Source organism: Pithys albifrons, chromosome 29 (genome assembly GCF_047495875.1).
Source record: "Pithys albifrons albifrons isolate INPA30051 chromosome 29, PitAlb_v1, whole genome shotgun sequence".
NCBI lineage: Eukaryota > Metazoa > Chordata > Aves > Passeriformes > Thamnophilidae > Pithys > Pithys albifrons.
Window position 1 is genome coordinate 719,417 of NC_092486.1, and position 16,488 is coordinate 735,904.

General features: G+C 53.3%; 1 protein-coding gene across 2 annotated transcripts in view; it reads left to right on the forward strand.

Moving 5' to 3' along the window:
• LOC139683667 (tetraspanin-15-like) overlaps positions 1 to 2,674 on the forward strand; it is a 64,185-nt gene extending 61,511 nt beyond the window's left edge. For both annotated transcript variants that reach the window (XM_071579017.1, XM_071579018.1), the window contains one exon: positions 1,355 to 2,674. In XM_071579017.1, coding sequence (XP_071435118.1) covers positions 1,355 to 1,597 — 243 coding nt within the window. In that variant the 3' untranslated portion in view covers positions 1,598 to 2,674. The remainder of the gene's footprint in view (positions 1 to 1,354) is intronic.
• Positions 2,675 to 16,488: the final 13,814 nt, after the last annotated feature.

Sequence of the window (16,488 nt, forward strand, 5' to 3'; positions counted from 1 at the left end):
CAGCTCAGTGGTGACACTTTCAGCTCAGTGGGTGACACTTTCAGCTCTGGGTGACACTTTGACCTCCCTGGGTGACACTTTCAGCTCAGTGGGTGACACTTTCAGCCCAGTAGGTGACACTTTCAGCTCAGTGGGTGACACTTTCAGCTCAGTGGGTGACACTTTCAGCTCAGTGGTGACACTTTCAGCTCAGTGGGTGACACTTTCAGCTCTGGGTGACACTTTGACCTCCCTGGGTGACACTTTCAGCTCAGTGGGTGACACTTTCAGCCCAGTAGGTGACACTTTCAGCTCAGTGGGTGACACTTTCAGCTCAGTGGTGACACTTTCAGCTCAGTGGGTGACACTCCCATCTCTCAGCAGGGCCTGGACTCGGATGTCACACTTGGTGGTATCCAACGAATCCACATCCCTCTGTGTGGAAAGAGGGAAGTTGGAGCTGGATGTGGCCATTGATGAGACTCTTGGTTGGGTGGAGGATCCCCCAGAGCTGGCACTGCTGAGGCACCTCCAGTGCTGGGGACACTTCTGGCTCCTCAGGACAAGGGAGACACTGAGGGGCTGGAGCGTGTCCAGGGCAGGGAAGGGAGCTGGGAAGGGGCTGGAGCAGCAGGAGGGGCTGAGGGAGCTGGGGGGGCTCAGCTGGGGAAAAGGAGGCTCAGGGGGGACCTTCTGACTCTGCAATCCCTTCCAGGAGGGGGGAGCCAGGGCGGGGGGGGTCAGGCTCTGCCTCAGGATCAGGGACAGAAGGAGAGGGAACAACCTCAGGCTGGACCAGGGCAGGGGCAGGTGGGATATCGTGGAAATTCCTGCATGGAAAGGGCTGTCCAGCTGGCACGGGAGTGGAGTGCCCATCCCTGGGGGCACTGAACATCCCTGTGGGGACATGGGTTAGTGGTGGCCTTGGCAGTGCTGGAGAACAGGTGAACTTGGTGACCTTAGAGGGCTTTTCCACCCTAAACCATTCCATGATAAACTTCCTGCCAGTTTGGTCGGGCTCTGCTCCCAGGGAACAGAACGAAAGGAATTGGCCTCAGGCTGTGCCAGGGGAGGGTTAGGTTGGGGATTGGTGAAATTCAGGCTGTCCAGCCCTGGCACAGGAGTGAGTGCCCATCCCAGGGGCCACTGAACATCCCTGTGGATGTGGCACTTGGGACATGGGTTAGTGGTGGCCTTGGCAGTGCTGGGGAACAGCTGATGACTTTCCCCAATCTCAGCAATGCTTTGGCTCCCCGATTTTCCCGAATTTTGTCCTCTGCCATCTCCTGGAAGCTCAGCCCACACCTCCCTCTCCAGAGAAGCCCCTCAGGGAAGGATTTGTGTGGCCCCAGTGGTGTCACCTCCCATTTTCCAGGTGGTGGGACTGGTCATGGCCTGGCTCTACTGGCAGAAGCTCAACGAGATCCACTCCCAGCAGGACTCCGTGGACTTCAGGCTGCTGCAGCTGCAGGATCCCAGCCTGGGGGAGATGGACCTGAGCGGTGCTGGATGGTGCTGGTGCCTGCCCAGGGAGGGGGGGTACCTCCCTGTCCACCTTGGGGGGGAGGAGGAGGAGGAGGAGCAGGAGGAAGGCAACACTTTCCCCAGCAAAGTGTGAGCAGTTGGAGCGCTCGGAGGCACCTGGGGAAGTGCCGAAGGAGGCGGCGGGTGCTGGAATGGAGGTGATGGGGTTTGTCTCCTCAGGGTCTGGAGCTCTGTCCCAGGTGAGCAGGTGGGCCCAGTTTGTCCCAGTGTGGGGGTGCCCAAAGCTGGGCATTCCAAACCCTCTGGGCCATTGCCCAGCAACTGTTCCCAAGGGCCCATTGGCAGCAGCTGCCCAGGGCACAGCTGAGCCCTCAGGCTGGGAGCTGGCTGGGAAAGAAGCCTGGCAGAGGAGCTGGGAGAACTGCCCTGCAGGGACTCCTTGGCACCTCCACACCCACCTGAGGGCTCAGCTCTGCTCAGGGGCCAGCAACGAGTCCAAAATCCCCCCTGAGTGCCAGAGTCAGATCCCCCAGGGTGGAACTCCCTGCCCTGGGGGAGGCACTGGGGGCTCCCACCCAAACCTGAGGGGAGACAATCTTGGCCTTTGGGCACCTCTGGCACCACTCCTGGCATCCAGAGCAGGAGCAGACCCTGCACAGGAGGAGCCCCCCACTCTCCCCCAGACTCTGCCATCATCTGCACCAACAGCTTTGTCCCCTCCTTTGCCTTTGGCCTCGGGGGAACCACGTGGGGCTCAGCACAGGGGCCACCAAACCCCCCTGTGTTTGTGCCCCAAGGGGCTGGGTTAGACTGCTGGGCTTGGGGGTTAAACCCAATTGCTCTTTGTGCCACTGCATTGATTGCAATATTGGTATTAAATTGTAACTGTCTTAGAATCTCTCTCGTGTTGGGTTGGTTTCTCCTGCAGGTTGACCCTGAAACCAGCACGAGGTTCCTCCCCAGCCTTCCCTGCTCCCAGAAATGCCTGGAGGAGGCAAAAATCAATGCATTGCTTGGGGTTGTCGTTGGGGTTTGCACCAGGGAAGGACTGAGAGGGAGGTTTCCAAGCTCTGGGGGGAAAGGAGCACTGGAAGGTCCTCAGACCCACCCTGTGGGCACAGGAGCCCTCAGGGACCTTCTGCTCGGCCTTGGGAAGTGCTTGAGAAGCTCCTGGGTGGGTTTGGGGGTGTTTTTGTACAATAAATATGAATTATGAGGTTTGTAGAGTTGTCTCCACTCCCTGCCCAGGGCTTGGAGGGGGGGCATCTTTGGGGGGTCTTCAGTGTTGGATTATCCCAATTCCTGGGAAAATCGTGGCTCTCTCAGCATTCCCAGGTGTGCCCAACTCCAGGAAGACACAAGCAAAGGAAATCCAGGAGCAGCTTTCTCTACAGAGCCTCCCCAAAGGGCTTTCCCAGGAATGCAGTTGCCAGGGAAGCACAACTTCCATCTCCTCCTGGCACGGGAGGAAAACGCCCCTCCTGCAGGTCATTCCATGAACTTCCAGCTCCAGGTTTCATTCCCAGGCAAGGAAAAGGATTTGGAAATGGTGGAATGTTGAAAGTGAGGAGGGTTTTCCTGGTGGTGCCCCTGGAATGGAGGTGAGTCCTCCGCTGGAACTGCCTTCCCAATCCTGCTTTTCCAGCCCAACCTGCTGCTCAGGGTGACAATTCCCTTCTGTGTCACTTGGGAATGAAAAACCTGGGAGTGTTGTCCAACCTCAGACGGGGAACTTGGGAAACAGGCTCGGAGGGGGGAACCTTGAACTGGGGAATGGCAGAAACCTGTGGGTTTCCACCCGAAATCTCCCAGTGAACCCTCTGTGGGGTGCCAGGGCTGCCCCACATGGCAAAGCCAAACTCAGGGAGGGGACTCTGCTCAGGGACCTGTCCCCAAATCCTGTGGATCCCCCTGGGAGGGATGGAATTACCTTGTCTGCCAAGCGAGGGAAATCATCCCAAAAGGGAATGATTTGGTTTTCCAAAGAATGGGTTTATTCCGATGTCTTTTTATTCCCGAGGGTGTTCTGGGAGCCGTTTGGCGTCTGGAGCTGGAGCAGGAAGGAAGGAGAGCTGCGGCTGGAATGTCGGGCTCTGTCTCCCTCCTCTGGCTGTCCCCAGGATTCTCTTTCCAAAGTAAGCAGGAAAAGTCCTCAGCAAAAATCCTGGAAAAAGCCACTCCTGGAACTGGTGTTTTCCCTTGAAAACAGAGCTGTGAGAACGGGCTGAGCAGTGGAGTTCCTTCTCCTCCTCCTTCTCCTTCTCCTTCTCCTTCTCCTTCTCCTTCTCCTTCTCCTTCTCCTTCTCCTTCTCCTTCTCCTTCTCCTCCTCCTCCTCCTCCTCCTTCTCCTTCTCCTTCTCCTTCTCCTTCTCCTTCTCCTTCTCCTTCTCCTTCTTCTCCTTCTCTTCTCCTCCTTCTCCTCCTTCTCCTTCTCTTCTCCTCCTCCTTCTCTTCTCCTCCTTCTCCTTCTCTTCTCCTCTTTCTCTTCTCCTTCTCTTCTCCTCCTTCTCCTTCTCTTCTCCTCCTTCTCTTCTCCTCCTTCTCTTCTCCTCCTTCTCCTTCTCTCCTCCTCCTTCTCTTCTCCTTCTCTTCTCCTCCTCCTTCTCTTCTCCTCCTCCTTCTCTTCTCCTCCTTCTCTTCTCCTCCTTCTCCTTCTCCTTCTCTTCTCCTCCTTCTCCTTCTCTTCTCCTCCTTCTCCTTCTCTTCTCCTCCTTCTCTTCTCCTCCTTCTCTCCTCCTTCTCTTCTCCTCCTCCTCCTCCTTCTCTTCTTCTCCTTCTCCTCCTTCTCTTCTCCTCCTTCTCTCCTCCTTCTCTTCTCCTCCTCCTCCTCCTTCTCTTCTTCTCCTTCTCTTCTCCTTCTCTTCTCCTTCTCTTCTCCTTCTCCTTATTATTATCATCATCATCCTTTCTTCTTATTACATTATTTCTATTCTTATTCTTATTATATTATTAGTATTATAATATTAATAATTTATTTTCACTATTATTACAATTATTATTGTAATAATAATAACAATAATAATAAACATTATATTATTACTATATATTATTATAATCTTCATATTTTCTTCTTATTATATTATTTCTATTATTATAATCATAATAAATGTTTTTCACTCATTATTCTCACCCCTGTTGTTGTTGTTATTCTTCTCTGGGGACACCCCCTTGTTGTGGGGGAGACACTCCGTGCCCTCAGGGGGCTGGGGGGGTTGTGCCTCAGGAAGGGTCTCCCGTGCCAGAGAGGTCTCAGCTGAAGGGTCAAAGTGTGTCCACGGGCAGGATGGGCTTAGTAGCCCCCTGGCAACCATCCTAGGAGAGGGACAACTCTAACCCCAAACCCGGGCAGGATGGGCTCAGTAGCCCCCCGGCAACCACCCGAGGAGAGGGACAACTCTAACTCCAAACCTGGGCAGGATGGGCTCAGTAGCCCCCTGGCAACCATCTGAGGAGAGGGACAACTCTAACCCCAGGCAGGATGGGCTCAGTAGCCCCCTGGCAACCATCCTAGGAAATCAACTCTTACTCCAAACCCGGGCAGGATGGGCTCAGTAGCCCCCTGGCAACCATCCTAGGAAATCAACTCTTACTCCAAACCCGGGCAGGATGGGCTCTCCAGCCCCCTGGCAACCATCCGAGGAGAGGGACAACTCTAACCCCAAACCTGGGCAGGATGGGCTTAGTAGCCCCCTGACAACCATCCTAGGAGAGGGACGACTCCGACCCCAAACCCGGGCAGATGGGGCTCGCTTAGCCCTGTAGGGCCATCCATCTAAGAGAAGGATACTCCAACCAAACCTACGTCCTGAGGTATTCGCTCTCACCGTCCAAGCTCGCTCGGCCGTGGCAGATGAACCTCAGGAGTAAAGGGTGGGGCCAGTTCTGCACACGCTGTGCCTCACCTGAACAATCCACTGTGCAGGCTGGAAGGGTTCACCCCCATTGCAAAGCCCTGCAGTGACAGGTGAGGGTCGAAAACGGCAGGTGATGGGAAGGAGCTGGAAGGCGCAGCCCCAACCCTGCGTGCAGGTGGGGCAGGGTATGGGTCACTAGAGACTGACCCCGGAGATGACAGTCTTGTGGGGCAGCATCCTGAATGACCAAGCAGCCTTTTCTAGGGACAGCACTGCTTGCTCCACACGGAGAGGGGCCCAGCAAAGGTGGCCTAACCAAAGCTCATCTCCACACCCGGTTGGAGAACCGCGGCCAACCGGCATCTTCCATGCGGTCAAACAAAGACAAAGAGAATTCAAAGGCAGACACCTGCCTGCAAAGGTGTGCTCAAACTAACACTGGCATGTTGGAACATCAGAACAGACAGACAGACAGTTCTGAGTTGGAAGGGACCCACAAGGATCATCGAGTCCAACTCTTAAGTCACTGGCCCATACAGGGGATTGAACTCATGACCTTGGCATTATTGCAACCAAATTGTAACCAACTGAGCTGATCTCAGGGTCAGCCATGCTTGATACTGGGGATAGTGGACGTCCTGAGTGTCGTTCTGCTCTAATTGCCCACCAACTGTCTCGACTCAACATCGACATTGCTGCTCTCAGTGAAGTTCATCTTCACGAGGAAGGGGCAGCCTTAAAGAACACGGTGCCGGCAACACACTCTTCTGGTCAGGCAAACCCAAACCCAAAACTCCCCTTTCAGGAGTTGGCTTCTGTGGCAGTCTGGGCTTTAGTTTTAGCCAGGCCTCAAATTAGCAGGCTCAGAGAATCTACACAGATTAGGAGAGACAGGTGTGACCTGACTTAACAAACCAAGGAAATATTTCCTACCAGATGACACAAACCTGAGATATGAGTACAGCAGCAGGAGGTGTTCACTGAGTTCCATCGTGGCTGAAGTAAAGGCAGGACACTCTGCAGCTGTCCTGCTGTCTGGGCCTTGCTGCTGCTGCTGCTGTCACTACTCGACTTTTGTTTGAATTCAGAGAAGTAGAAATATTTTGTTGTTATACTTTCTCTCTCTTGCTGGGTGTCTTTTAAGGTGCTTATGGATCTAGAGTGATAGAATCTGGTATCGTTGGGGAGTGGGGAGTTATTTCTTGTTGTATCTGACTTGTGTAAGTGTGTGTTATATTGTGATTTTCTCTTAATTGTCTCTTTTCTGTATAAATATATATAGTTTGTTTAAACCAGTTTCCAGGTTTTTTCCTTCTCCCTTTTCTCGGCCGGGGGACAGAGAGGCTCAAACATTCTCCATTGGGCAGTTGGCCTTTTGCCAGCTCAGCCCAAGACAACTTCATGGTTAAAAACTCCATTGCCTCCAAACCTGGCAATCTGCTGACAGGTCACTCCGATCTCATTATGTCCTTACTCCTCCCTCTACACAACAAGAACATGTTGTTCTTTTTAACATGTAAGACAAATTCTACACCGACCTGCGCCGCCTTAAAGTAAACGAACTTTCGTGGAGAGAAAGGACTTCACCAACCAGCCCATGAAGTTTGTAGTGCAGACCTTTTATTTCACACAGCACACGGTTTATACAGGGTTAGAGGTACATCTGATTGGCTAAAAAGGTCTCACCCCAACACCCTAGAACTTCTAATTGGTTAAAAGCCCATCCCTCACAAGTCCAGTGTTTGCATTATCTCATCCCGATGTTTTGAGGTCCATGTCCGGAGATCAGGAAGGCAGTTGAGACGTTCTCATGAAAACACTTGCAAGGAGTGACCGTCGCCCTCGGGACAAGCAGCAGGTGTGTGTCCTTGCAGGCTGAAGTATCAGCGTGATTCTCACGGAGCTGAAGCAGTTTGGATTGCTCAGAAATTCACTTTTTGCAAGCAATCTCACAACACCGCCTCACCCAAAAGGTTCCTGCAGATGACAAGATCATAATCCTTGGTGACTTCAGTGCCAGAGTAGGTAAGAATTCTGAAGCCTGGAAAGGAGTCCTGGGCAAGCACGGTGTTGGAAACTGCAACGACAACTCCTCCTGCTTGAGTTTAGTGCAGAATGGCAGCTCACCATCACCAACACCATCTTTCAACAGACAGACAGCCTGAAGACAACCTGGATGCATCCTCCATCCAAGCACTGGCACCTCATTGACTATATCTGTTATGGGTTTGGCCAGGTGGGCCTAAATTAGGCTTTAAAGTTCAGATTAAGCCTGAAATTGTCAGCTGACTTGAGCTGGGCTGAGCCAGCTAACACCTGACTTCTTCTAGCCAATAATATTGTATTCCATACCATATGGCATCATCTCAAAAGGGGTAAGAGCTGGTGTGTGGGTGTGGCTTGGGCAGTTGCTTCCCAGCTGTGGTGCCAGCAGGACACTCTGCTGTCCCAGGAGGGATGGGGAGGCCCAAGCCCAGAGCACCAGCTCACCATCATGTTATCTGAGGGAAGTAAAATGTTTGTTCTTGGCTTTTCTCTCTGCTTAAGTCTGTCTCTGAAGAACCAACTTCTCTAGAATGATTTGTAGTTAAAATGGTAGAATTTGTGTTTACTGGGAAGTGGGAAGTTATTTCTTGTTATACATGACTTGTGTAAGTGTGTGTTATATTGTAGTTTCCTCTTAATTTTCTCTTTTCTGTATAAATACATGTAGTGAGTTTCAGCACAAACCTGGTTCTGAGGGTTTTTTTCCTCTCCCTCTTCTTTTCCCTTAGCTGGTTGGGGGGAGGAGGAACCCTTTTCACTCTGTCCTGGACAGTTACCAATTTGCCAGCTCAACCCAGGACAATATCTTAATGCAACAGAGAATGTCAGTGGTGTCCGTCCTACCCCAGTGATGCCGAGAGCAGAATGTCAAACATTCACTGCCTTGTGCACTGCAAACTAAACCTCCACCTCAAACCCAAACCCAAGAGAGGCGGCATTCCAAGGAGGAGGCTCCAAGTCAGCAATCCTCAAACAGCCACAGTGAGAGACAGCTGCCAGGGAAACCTTCAGACTAGACTGAAAGATAATCCCACAGATCCCTCTCCTGAAGCACTTTGACAACGTGTTGTTAGAGTAAAATCCAAAGTGAGCAGTTCAGATCTATGGAAAGCCCTGTGAGACTCAGCTGTCAGCCAGAGGCAGCAAAGAGCTCAGCTGCTGCTGGCTGGTAGGGAGGGGGTTACTCCCCAAGAATTCACATAGTAGGAATTCACAGGACTCTGCAGGGACACGAAAACAGCCAGGATGAAATAATATAAACATGGGACTTGTGAGAGAGAGGTTTTAGCCAACTGAAGTATCTGGCGTGGTGGTGTGTAACTCTTTTAGCCAATGAGCTGTAGTCCTAACCCCATATCAACTGTGTGCTTTGGGCAATAAAAGGTCTTCACTATAAACTTCATAAGCTTGTTGGTGAAGTCCAGTTCCTCCGCTGTTCATAAATTGTTTACTTTAGCAACATATTAAAAGTTGCATCCTGCAGTCCTCTGAAGAGTCCCTGGGGTTCTCCTCCAAGAAAAACAAAGACTGGTTTGATGAGAACAATCAAGAGATCCAGGAATTGTTGAAGAAGAAGAGAACTGCTCACCAAGCACACCTTGCTCAGCCATCTTGCCATGGAAGAAAAGCCGCCTTTCGTCTTGCATGAGGTGAGCTCCAACAGAAACTTGGAGACATCCAGAACTCATGGTGGCTCAACCCAGCAGAAAAGACACAACTATGCGCAGATTTGGGTGACCAAAGAGGATTCTATGAGGCCCTGAAAGCAGAGTATGGACCCACACACCAGGTTCAAAGCCCCCTACTCAGTGCAGATGGTCAAATGCAGATGGTCAAACAGATAAAACCTCCATCCTGAACCAACGGTCTGAGCACTTTCAGACTCTCTTCAGTGCCAACTGTGCAGTCCAAGGCTCAGCAATTCAGCACATTACACAACAACAGGTGAAACATGAATTGGATGCAGCCCCTTCTATGGGAGAGATACTCAAGATGTGCTGGTTTAAAGGTGAACCAGCAGGGGAAATGAACTCACCACGAGAGAGATTGTAAGTCAGAGCTAAAATTTAATAATAATATTACAATAAATACACTGACACAAAAGGGAAATTGCTTTCAACTCACAAAACCCCAGCAGTATAACCCAGTGTCCTGGGGCACAAACCCAAGGGGGTTTGTTTGCCCTTGTGCTGAGACCCCCGTGGTTCCCCCCAAATCCAGAGCAAAAGGAAGTGAGAAACCTGTTGGTGCAGGCGAGGGCTGTGGTCTGGTCAAGAGCGGTGATCTCCTGCTGTCGAGGTCCTGCTGCTCCTCTGGATCCAACGAGAAGTTCCCAAGGTTTTCTTACCCACCACTTATGTACCCTCAGGGAGCACCCAGTCCCTCCCCCGGGGGTGGACTCACACAATGGGTGATTAACTCTGGGAGCCAGGGGGTGTCCCTGAACTGTTGATGGCTCATGAGCAGCCACGCCCACCCAGGCTGGGTGTGAAGGTGATAATGACTCCCTGGGCAGCTGCTGCAAATGGTCCATTGTCCTTGGGGAATGAATAGAGGGGGTAGAATACACAGCTTTGATCACCCCACACAGGGTTAGCTGGTCCCTCCTGCTGAACTAGAACACAAGGCCATACAACAGGTGAAAACTGGCAAGGCAGCTGGGGTTGATGGAATTCCACCTGAAATCTGGAAGCATGGAGGTCAAGCACTCCATGCCAAATTCCATGAGCTTGTTGTGCATTGCTGGGAACAAGGGGAACTACCACCAGATCTCTGTGACACAATCACCATCACCCTGTACAAGAAGAAAGGAGAAAAATCAGACTGCTCAAATTACCCAGGTATCACTTTGCTCTCCATTGCTGGTAAAATCCTTGCAAGAATCCTTCTGAGCAGATCAGTACCCACTATTGCAGAAGATCTTCTACCTGAAAGCCAGTGTGGTTTCAGAGCCAACAGGAGCACCACAGACATGGTGTTTGTTCTCAGACAACTGCAAGAGAAGTGTAGGGAACAGAACAAAGGTCTCTATGTAACCTTCGTTGACCTCACCAAAGCTTTTGACACTGTGAGCAGAAAAGGCCTGTGGCAGATCTTGGAATGTTTAGGATGTCCCCCCAGGTTCCCCAAAATGATCATCCTGCCACATGAGGATCAGCGTGGACAAGTCAGATATGGCGATGCACTCTCTGAGCCCTTTCCAATAACCAATGGTGTGAAACAAGGTTGTGTTCTTGCACCAACTCTATTCACAATCTTCTTCAGCATGATGCTCCAAAGAGCCACAGCAGAGCTCGATGAAGAAAACGGCATCTCCATCCGATATCACACTGATGGAAGCCCATTCAGCCTGAGGTGACTGAAGGCCCACACCAAGCCCCTGAATCACCTTGTCCAGAGCTGCTTTTGCTGACGGTGCCGCCCTCGTTGCTCACACAGAAGCTGCTCTGCAGCGCTTCACATCCTGCTTTGCAGAGGCTGCTGAGCTTTTGGGGCTGGAAGTCAGCCTGAAGAAGACGGAAGTTCTCTACCAACCTGCACCTCAAGAAGTCTTCCATCATCCCCACATCACCATAGGCAATTCAGAGCTTAAGTCAGTCCAGCAGTTCACCTGTCTGGGAAGTATCATTTCCTCAGATGGTAAGATTGACAAAGAGACAGACAACAGGCTGGCAAAGGCACACAGAGCCTTTGGAAAACTCCATAAAAGAGTCTGGTCCAATAAACACCTGAAGAAAAGTACAAAGATCAGTGTCTACAGAGCCATTGTGCTGTCTACTCTTTTATATGGGTCTGAATCCTGGGTCATCTGTCACCACCTGCGGCTTCTCAAACGCTTCCATCAGCGCTGCCTCCGTTCAATCCTGAACATCCACTGGGCTGGTTACGTGACTGTCCCAGTTGAGCAGGTGGGCCCAGTTTGTCCCAGTGTGGGTGTGCCCAAAGCTGGGCATTCCAAACCCTCTGGGCCATTGCCCAGCAACTGTTCCCAAGGGCCCATTGGCAGCAGCTGCCCAGGGCACAGCTGAGCCCTCAGGCTGGGAGCTGGCTGGGAAAGAAGCCTGGCAGAGGAGCTGGGAGAACTGCCCTGCAGGGACTCCTTGGCACCTCCACACCCACCTGAGGGCTCAGCTCTGCTCAGGGGCCAGCAACGAGTCCAAAATCCCCCCTGAGTGCCAGAGTCAGATCCCCCAGGCTGGAACTCCCTGCCCTGGGGGAGGCACTGGGGGCTCCCACCCAAACCTGAGGGGAGACAATCTTGCCCTTTGGGCACCTCTGGCACCACTCCTGGCATCCAGAGCAGGAGCAGACCCTGCACAGGAGGAGCCCCCCACTCTCCACCAGACTCTGCCATCATCTGCACCAACAGCTTTGTCCCCTCCTTTGCCTTTGGCCTCGGGGGAACCACGTGGGGCTCAGCACAGGGGCCACCAAACCCCCCTGTGTTTGTGCCCCAGGGGGCTGGGTTAGACTGCTGGGCTTGGGGGTTAAACCCAATTGCTCTTTGTGCCACTGCACTGATTGCAATATTGGTATTAAATTGTAACTCTGACTTAGAATCTCTTCTGTGTTGGGTTCATTTCTCCTGCAGGGTCACCTTTAACCAGCACAGTGACCAATGTGTCTGTTCTGAACAGGCAGGGTCAGCAGTATGGAGGCCATGCTGGTGAGAACGCAGCTGGGCTGGGCAGGGCACGTCTCCAGGGTGGAGGATCACCCACTCCCAGGGCATGTCTCCAGGATGGAGGATCACCCACTGCCCAGGGCACGTCTCCAGGATGGAGGATCACCCACTGCCCAGGGCACATCTCCAGGATGGAGGATCACCCACTGCCCAGGGCACGTCTCCAGGGTGGAGGATCACCCACTGCCCAGGGCACGTCTCCAGGGTGGAGGATCACCCACTGCCCAGGGCACGTCTCCAGGATGGAGGATCACCCACTGCCCAGGGCACGTCTCCAGGGTGGAGGATCACCCACTGCCCAGGGCACGTCTCCAGGGTGGAGGATCACCCACTGCCCAGGGCACGTCTCCAGGATGGAGGATCACCCACTCCCAGGGCATGTCTCCAGGATGGAGGATCACCCACTGCCCAGGGCACGTCTCCAGGGTGGAGGATCACCCACTGCCCAGGGCACGTCTCCAGGGTGGAGGATCACCCACTGCCCAGGGCACATCTCCAGGGTGGAGGATCACCCACTGCCCAGGGCACGTCTCCAGGATGGAGGATCACCCACTGCCTCCCAAAGATTGTGCTCTGTGGTGAACTCACCACCGGCTGCCGCCAGAGAGGAGCCCCAAAGAGGAGATACAAGGACTCCCTGAAACAACAGCTCAGCCTTGGCCATATTGACTGCCCCAATGGTCCACTCTGGCCTCCAATCGGGATTCATGGAGACCATTCCCGACGCTGCTGCTTCCTTTGAGAATGCACAGGGTCAGCCTTGAGGAGAAAAGACACCGCAGACAGAACCGTTCCTGGCCAATGTCACCACAGGAGACGTCCCTTCCACTGTGCCTTTTGTGACTGGACTTGCCTGTCCTGTATCATCCTCTGTACCCACCAGCAGCTTGGAGCAAGTGTGGGGAGGGCCCTTCCCAAACCTTCATTCGTGAAGCTGAGCCTTGAATGAATGAATGAATGAATGAATGAATGAATGAATGAATGAATGAATGAATGTTGTTGTTATAATAATCATCATAATAATTCACATTATATATTATTACTATATATTGTTATCTTCATACTTTCTTATTGTTATACTATTACTGTTATTATAATAATTTTTTTCACTATTATTACTATTACTGTTATTATTATTACTACCATTATTATATATTATTACTATATATTTTTACTATTTATTATTATGATTAATATTATTACTATTACCATTATTATCATTATTACCATTATTATGTATTATTGCTATATATTTTTACTATATATTGTCACTTCTTCTTCTTCTTCTTCTTCTTCTTCTTCTTATTATTATTATTATTATTATTATTATTATTATTATTATTATTACCATTATTTTTACCATTATTATCACCATTGACTAAATCCCTCTGACCCAGGGGGTTTGCAGGCAGGAAGGTCACACCCAGCCCAGGGCATGGGATGAGTTGGATATTTTGGGAATACCAACATTCCTGCCTCTGCTCCGCCCCCTCCCGAGCTCCAGGAATCCTGTCCCACTCCCCCCCCCTCCAGGAGGATTTGGGAACACCTCGAGGAGTCTAAGCTGATAAATCCCAATAAATTCCCGTGTGATTGGAGGGGCATTCCCTTCATTCCCTTTGTGCACAGGAGGAGCAGCACCAGCCCTGGATTCCCTTCCCTTTCCCTGGAGCCCAGAATGGGATGGGACAGGGATGATCCTGGGATTCATCCTGGCACTGGGGGATGCCAGTGGGAACAGCCTGGGCACCAGAGCCACGGTGCCCATGGGCAGCTGGGCTGGCAGTGCCTGGGAAATGGGATAGGTGGGATCGAGCAAGAGCAGGAAAATGGGAATTCCCCTTGGAAAAGCTTTTCCCAACACTCTCCTCACCCCAAACACTGGGGATGGTGACAGCATTCCTGAATTCCCACCAGATCTTGGGTCCTGTGGGTGCTGCTGTTTGGGCCAGGCCTGGCCTTGGTCTAGTCTTGTCCTTATTCTAAACCTGACCTTGATCCAGACCTGACCTTGATCCAGACCCAGCCTTGGTCCAGACCTGTCCTTGATCCAGACCTAATCTTGCTCCAGAGCCAACTTTGGTCCCAACCTGACCCTGGTCCAAACCTGACTGTGATCCAGACCTGTCCTTGTCCTTGTCCCAGACCTGACTGTGATCCAGACCTGTCCTTGTCCTTGTCCCAGACCTGACCCTGCTCCAGACCTGTCCTTGTCCTTCTCCCAGACCTGACCCTGCTCCAGACCTGTCCTTCCTCTAACCTGACCTTAGTCCAGACCTGAACTTGGTCCAGACTTGACCTTTCTCCAGACCCAACCTTGTCCCAGACCTGTCCCTGCTCCACATGGAAGAGCAAATCAAATAAAACAGGAACTGGGAAGGAAACTGGAGCAGGAATAAACCATCCAACAGGTTTGGCTTCGACTCTTCCCTGACTTTGGGTCCTGCCACAGAATCAAGGGAAAATTCCAAAGCCTGAAGGATTGAAGGCTCCAAACAGGAATTTCCCAGCCCTCCTTTCTTGGCCTGACTCCAAGTCCAGCTCTGGTGAGGAGCCTGAGGCTGTTTGACATGGAATTATTGACATCCCTGTTAAAGAGAGCAAGGAAGCCAAGCATGGAATGGGAGAGCTCATGGAATGGGAGGGAGAGCTCAGGAAGCAGAGCTGGAGGCCGAGTTTGCTCCTCATGGGATCAAAGTCATGGATGTCCAAAGTGTTAAAAACAAAACATGGGATTGTGAAATAATTCTGAGTGTCAAACTGTCCCCAAAGTGGACTTGATCCTCCTGTCCAGGAGCTGATTGTCCCCAGGGGCTGATCCTGCTGTCCCCAGGGGCTGATCCTGCTGTCCCCAGGGGCTGATCCTGCTGTCCCCAAGGGATGATCCTGCTGTCCCCAGGGGCTGATCCTGCTGTCCCCAAGGGATGATCCTGCTGTCCCCAGGGGCTGATCCTGCTGTCCCCAGGGGCTGATCCTGCTGTCCCCAGGGGCTCATCTTCTTGTCCCCCGGGGGTTTTAGGAGCATCTCAGCGATGCTGATGCTCCTCTGTCCTTCTCTGAAAACATTCCAAGTTCAAACCACATCCTGACATCACACAGAGCAAAGAAAGAGAAGTTCCCTTCAAAAATCCCTCCCAACTGAGCAAAGCTGATGGAAAAAGAGCCCCCAGGAGCCCCAGAAGACACAAATCCCAAGGCTGGGCAGGCACTGTGTGGATTTTCCACGTCCTGGTGGTGTGAGAGGCAGAGCCCAGCCCTGGGCAGGGCCACATCTCTGGTGGTTGGATGTTCCCTCCTCTGCTGAGCTCTCTGTGCATCCCGTGATGCTTTTCCACCCCCAGAGTCGATCCCTGTCACCCAAAATCCATTCCGGAGCCTCCGGCACTCGGGAGTCGAGGGGATGGTGGGAAGAGCAGCTTCATCTGCAGGGAACCCGCGCTCCTGCACCCACCAGCACCCCTGGCTGCACCCACCGACCCCTGACTGCACCCACTGACCCCTGGCTGCACCCACCGACCCCTGACTGCACCCACCAGCACCCCTGACTGCACCCACAGACCCCTGACCGCACCCACCAACACCTGACTGCACCCACCAGCACCCCTGACCTCACCCACCGACCCCTGGCTGCACCCCCCGACCCCTGACTGCACCCACCAGCACCCGTGGCTGCACCCACCAGCACCCCTGGCTGCACCCACCGACCCCTGGCTGCACCCACCGACCCCTGACCGCACCCACCGACCCCTGGCTGCACCCACCGACCCCTGACTGCACCCACCGACCCCTGGCTGCACCCACCGACCCCTGACCGCACCCACCGACCCCTGACCGCACCCACCGACCCCTGGCTGCACCCACCGACCCCTGACCGCACCCACCGACCCCTGACCGCACCCACCGACCCCTGACTGCACCCACCAGCACCCCTGACCGCACCCACCGACCCCTGGCTGCACCCACCGACCCCTGACCGCACCCACCGACCCCTGACCGCACCCACCGACCCCTGGCTGCACCCACCAGCACCCCTGACTGCACCCACCGACCCCTGACTGCACCCACCGACCCCTGGCTGCACCCACCAGCACCCCTGACCGCACCCACCGACCCCTGGCTGCACCCACCGACCCCTGGCCGCACCCACCGACCCCTGGCCGCACCCACCGACCCCTGGCTGCACCCACCGACCCCTGACTGCACCCACCAGCACCCCTGACCGCACCCACCGACCCCTGGCTGCACCCACCGACCCCTGACTGCACCCACCAGCACCCCTGGCTGCACCCACCGACCCCTGACCTCACCCACCGACCCCTGACCTCACCCACCAGCACCCCTGACTGCACCCACCGACCCCTGACTGCACCCACCGACCCCTGACTGCACCCACCAGCACCCCTGGCTGCACCCACCAGCACCCCTGACTTCACCCACCAA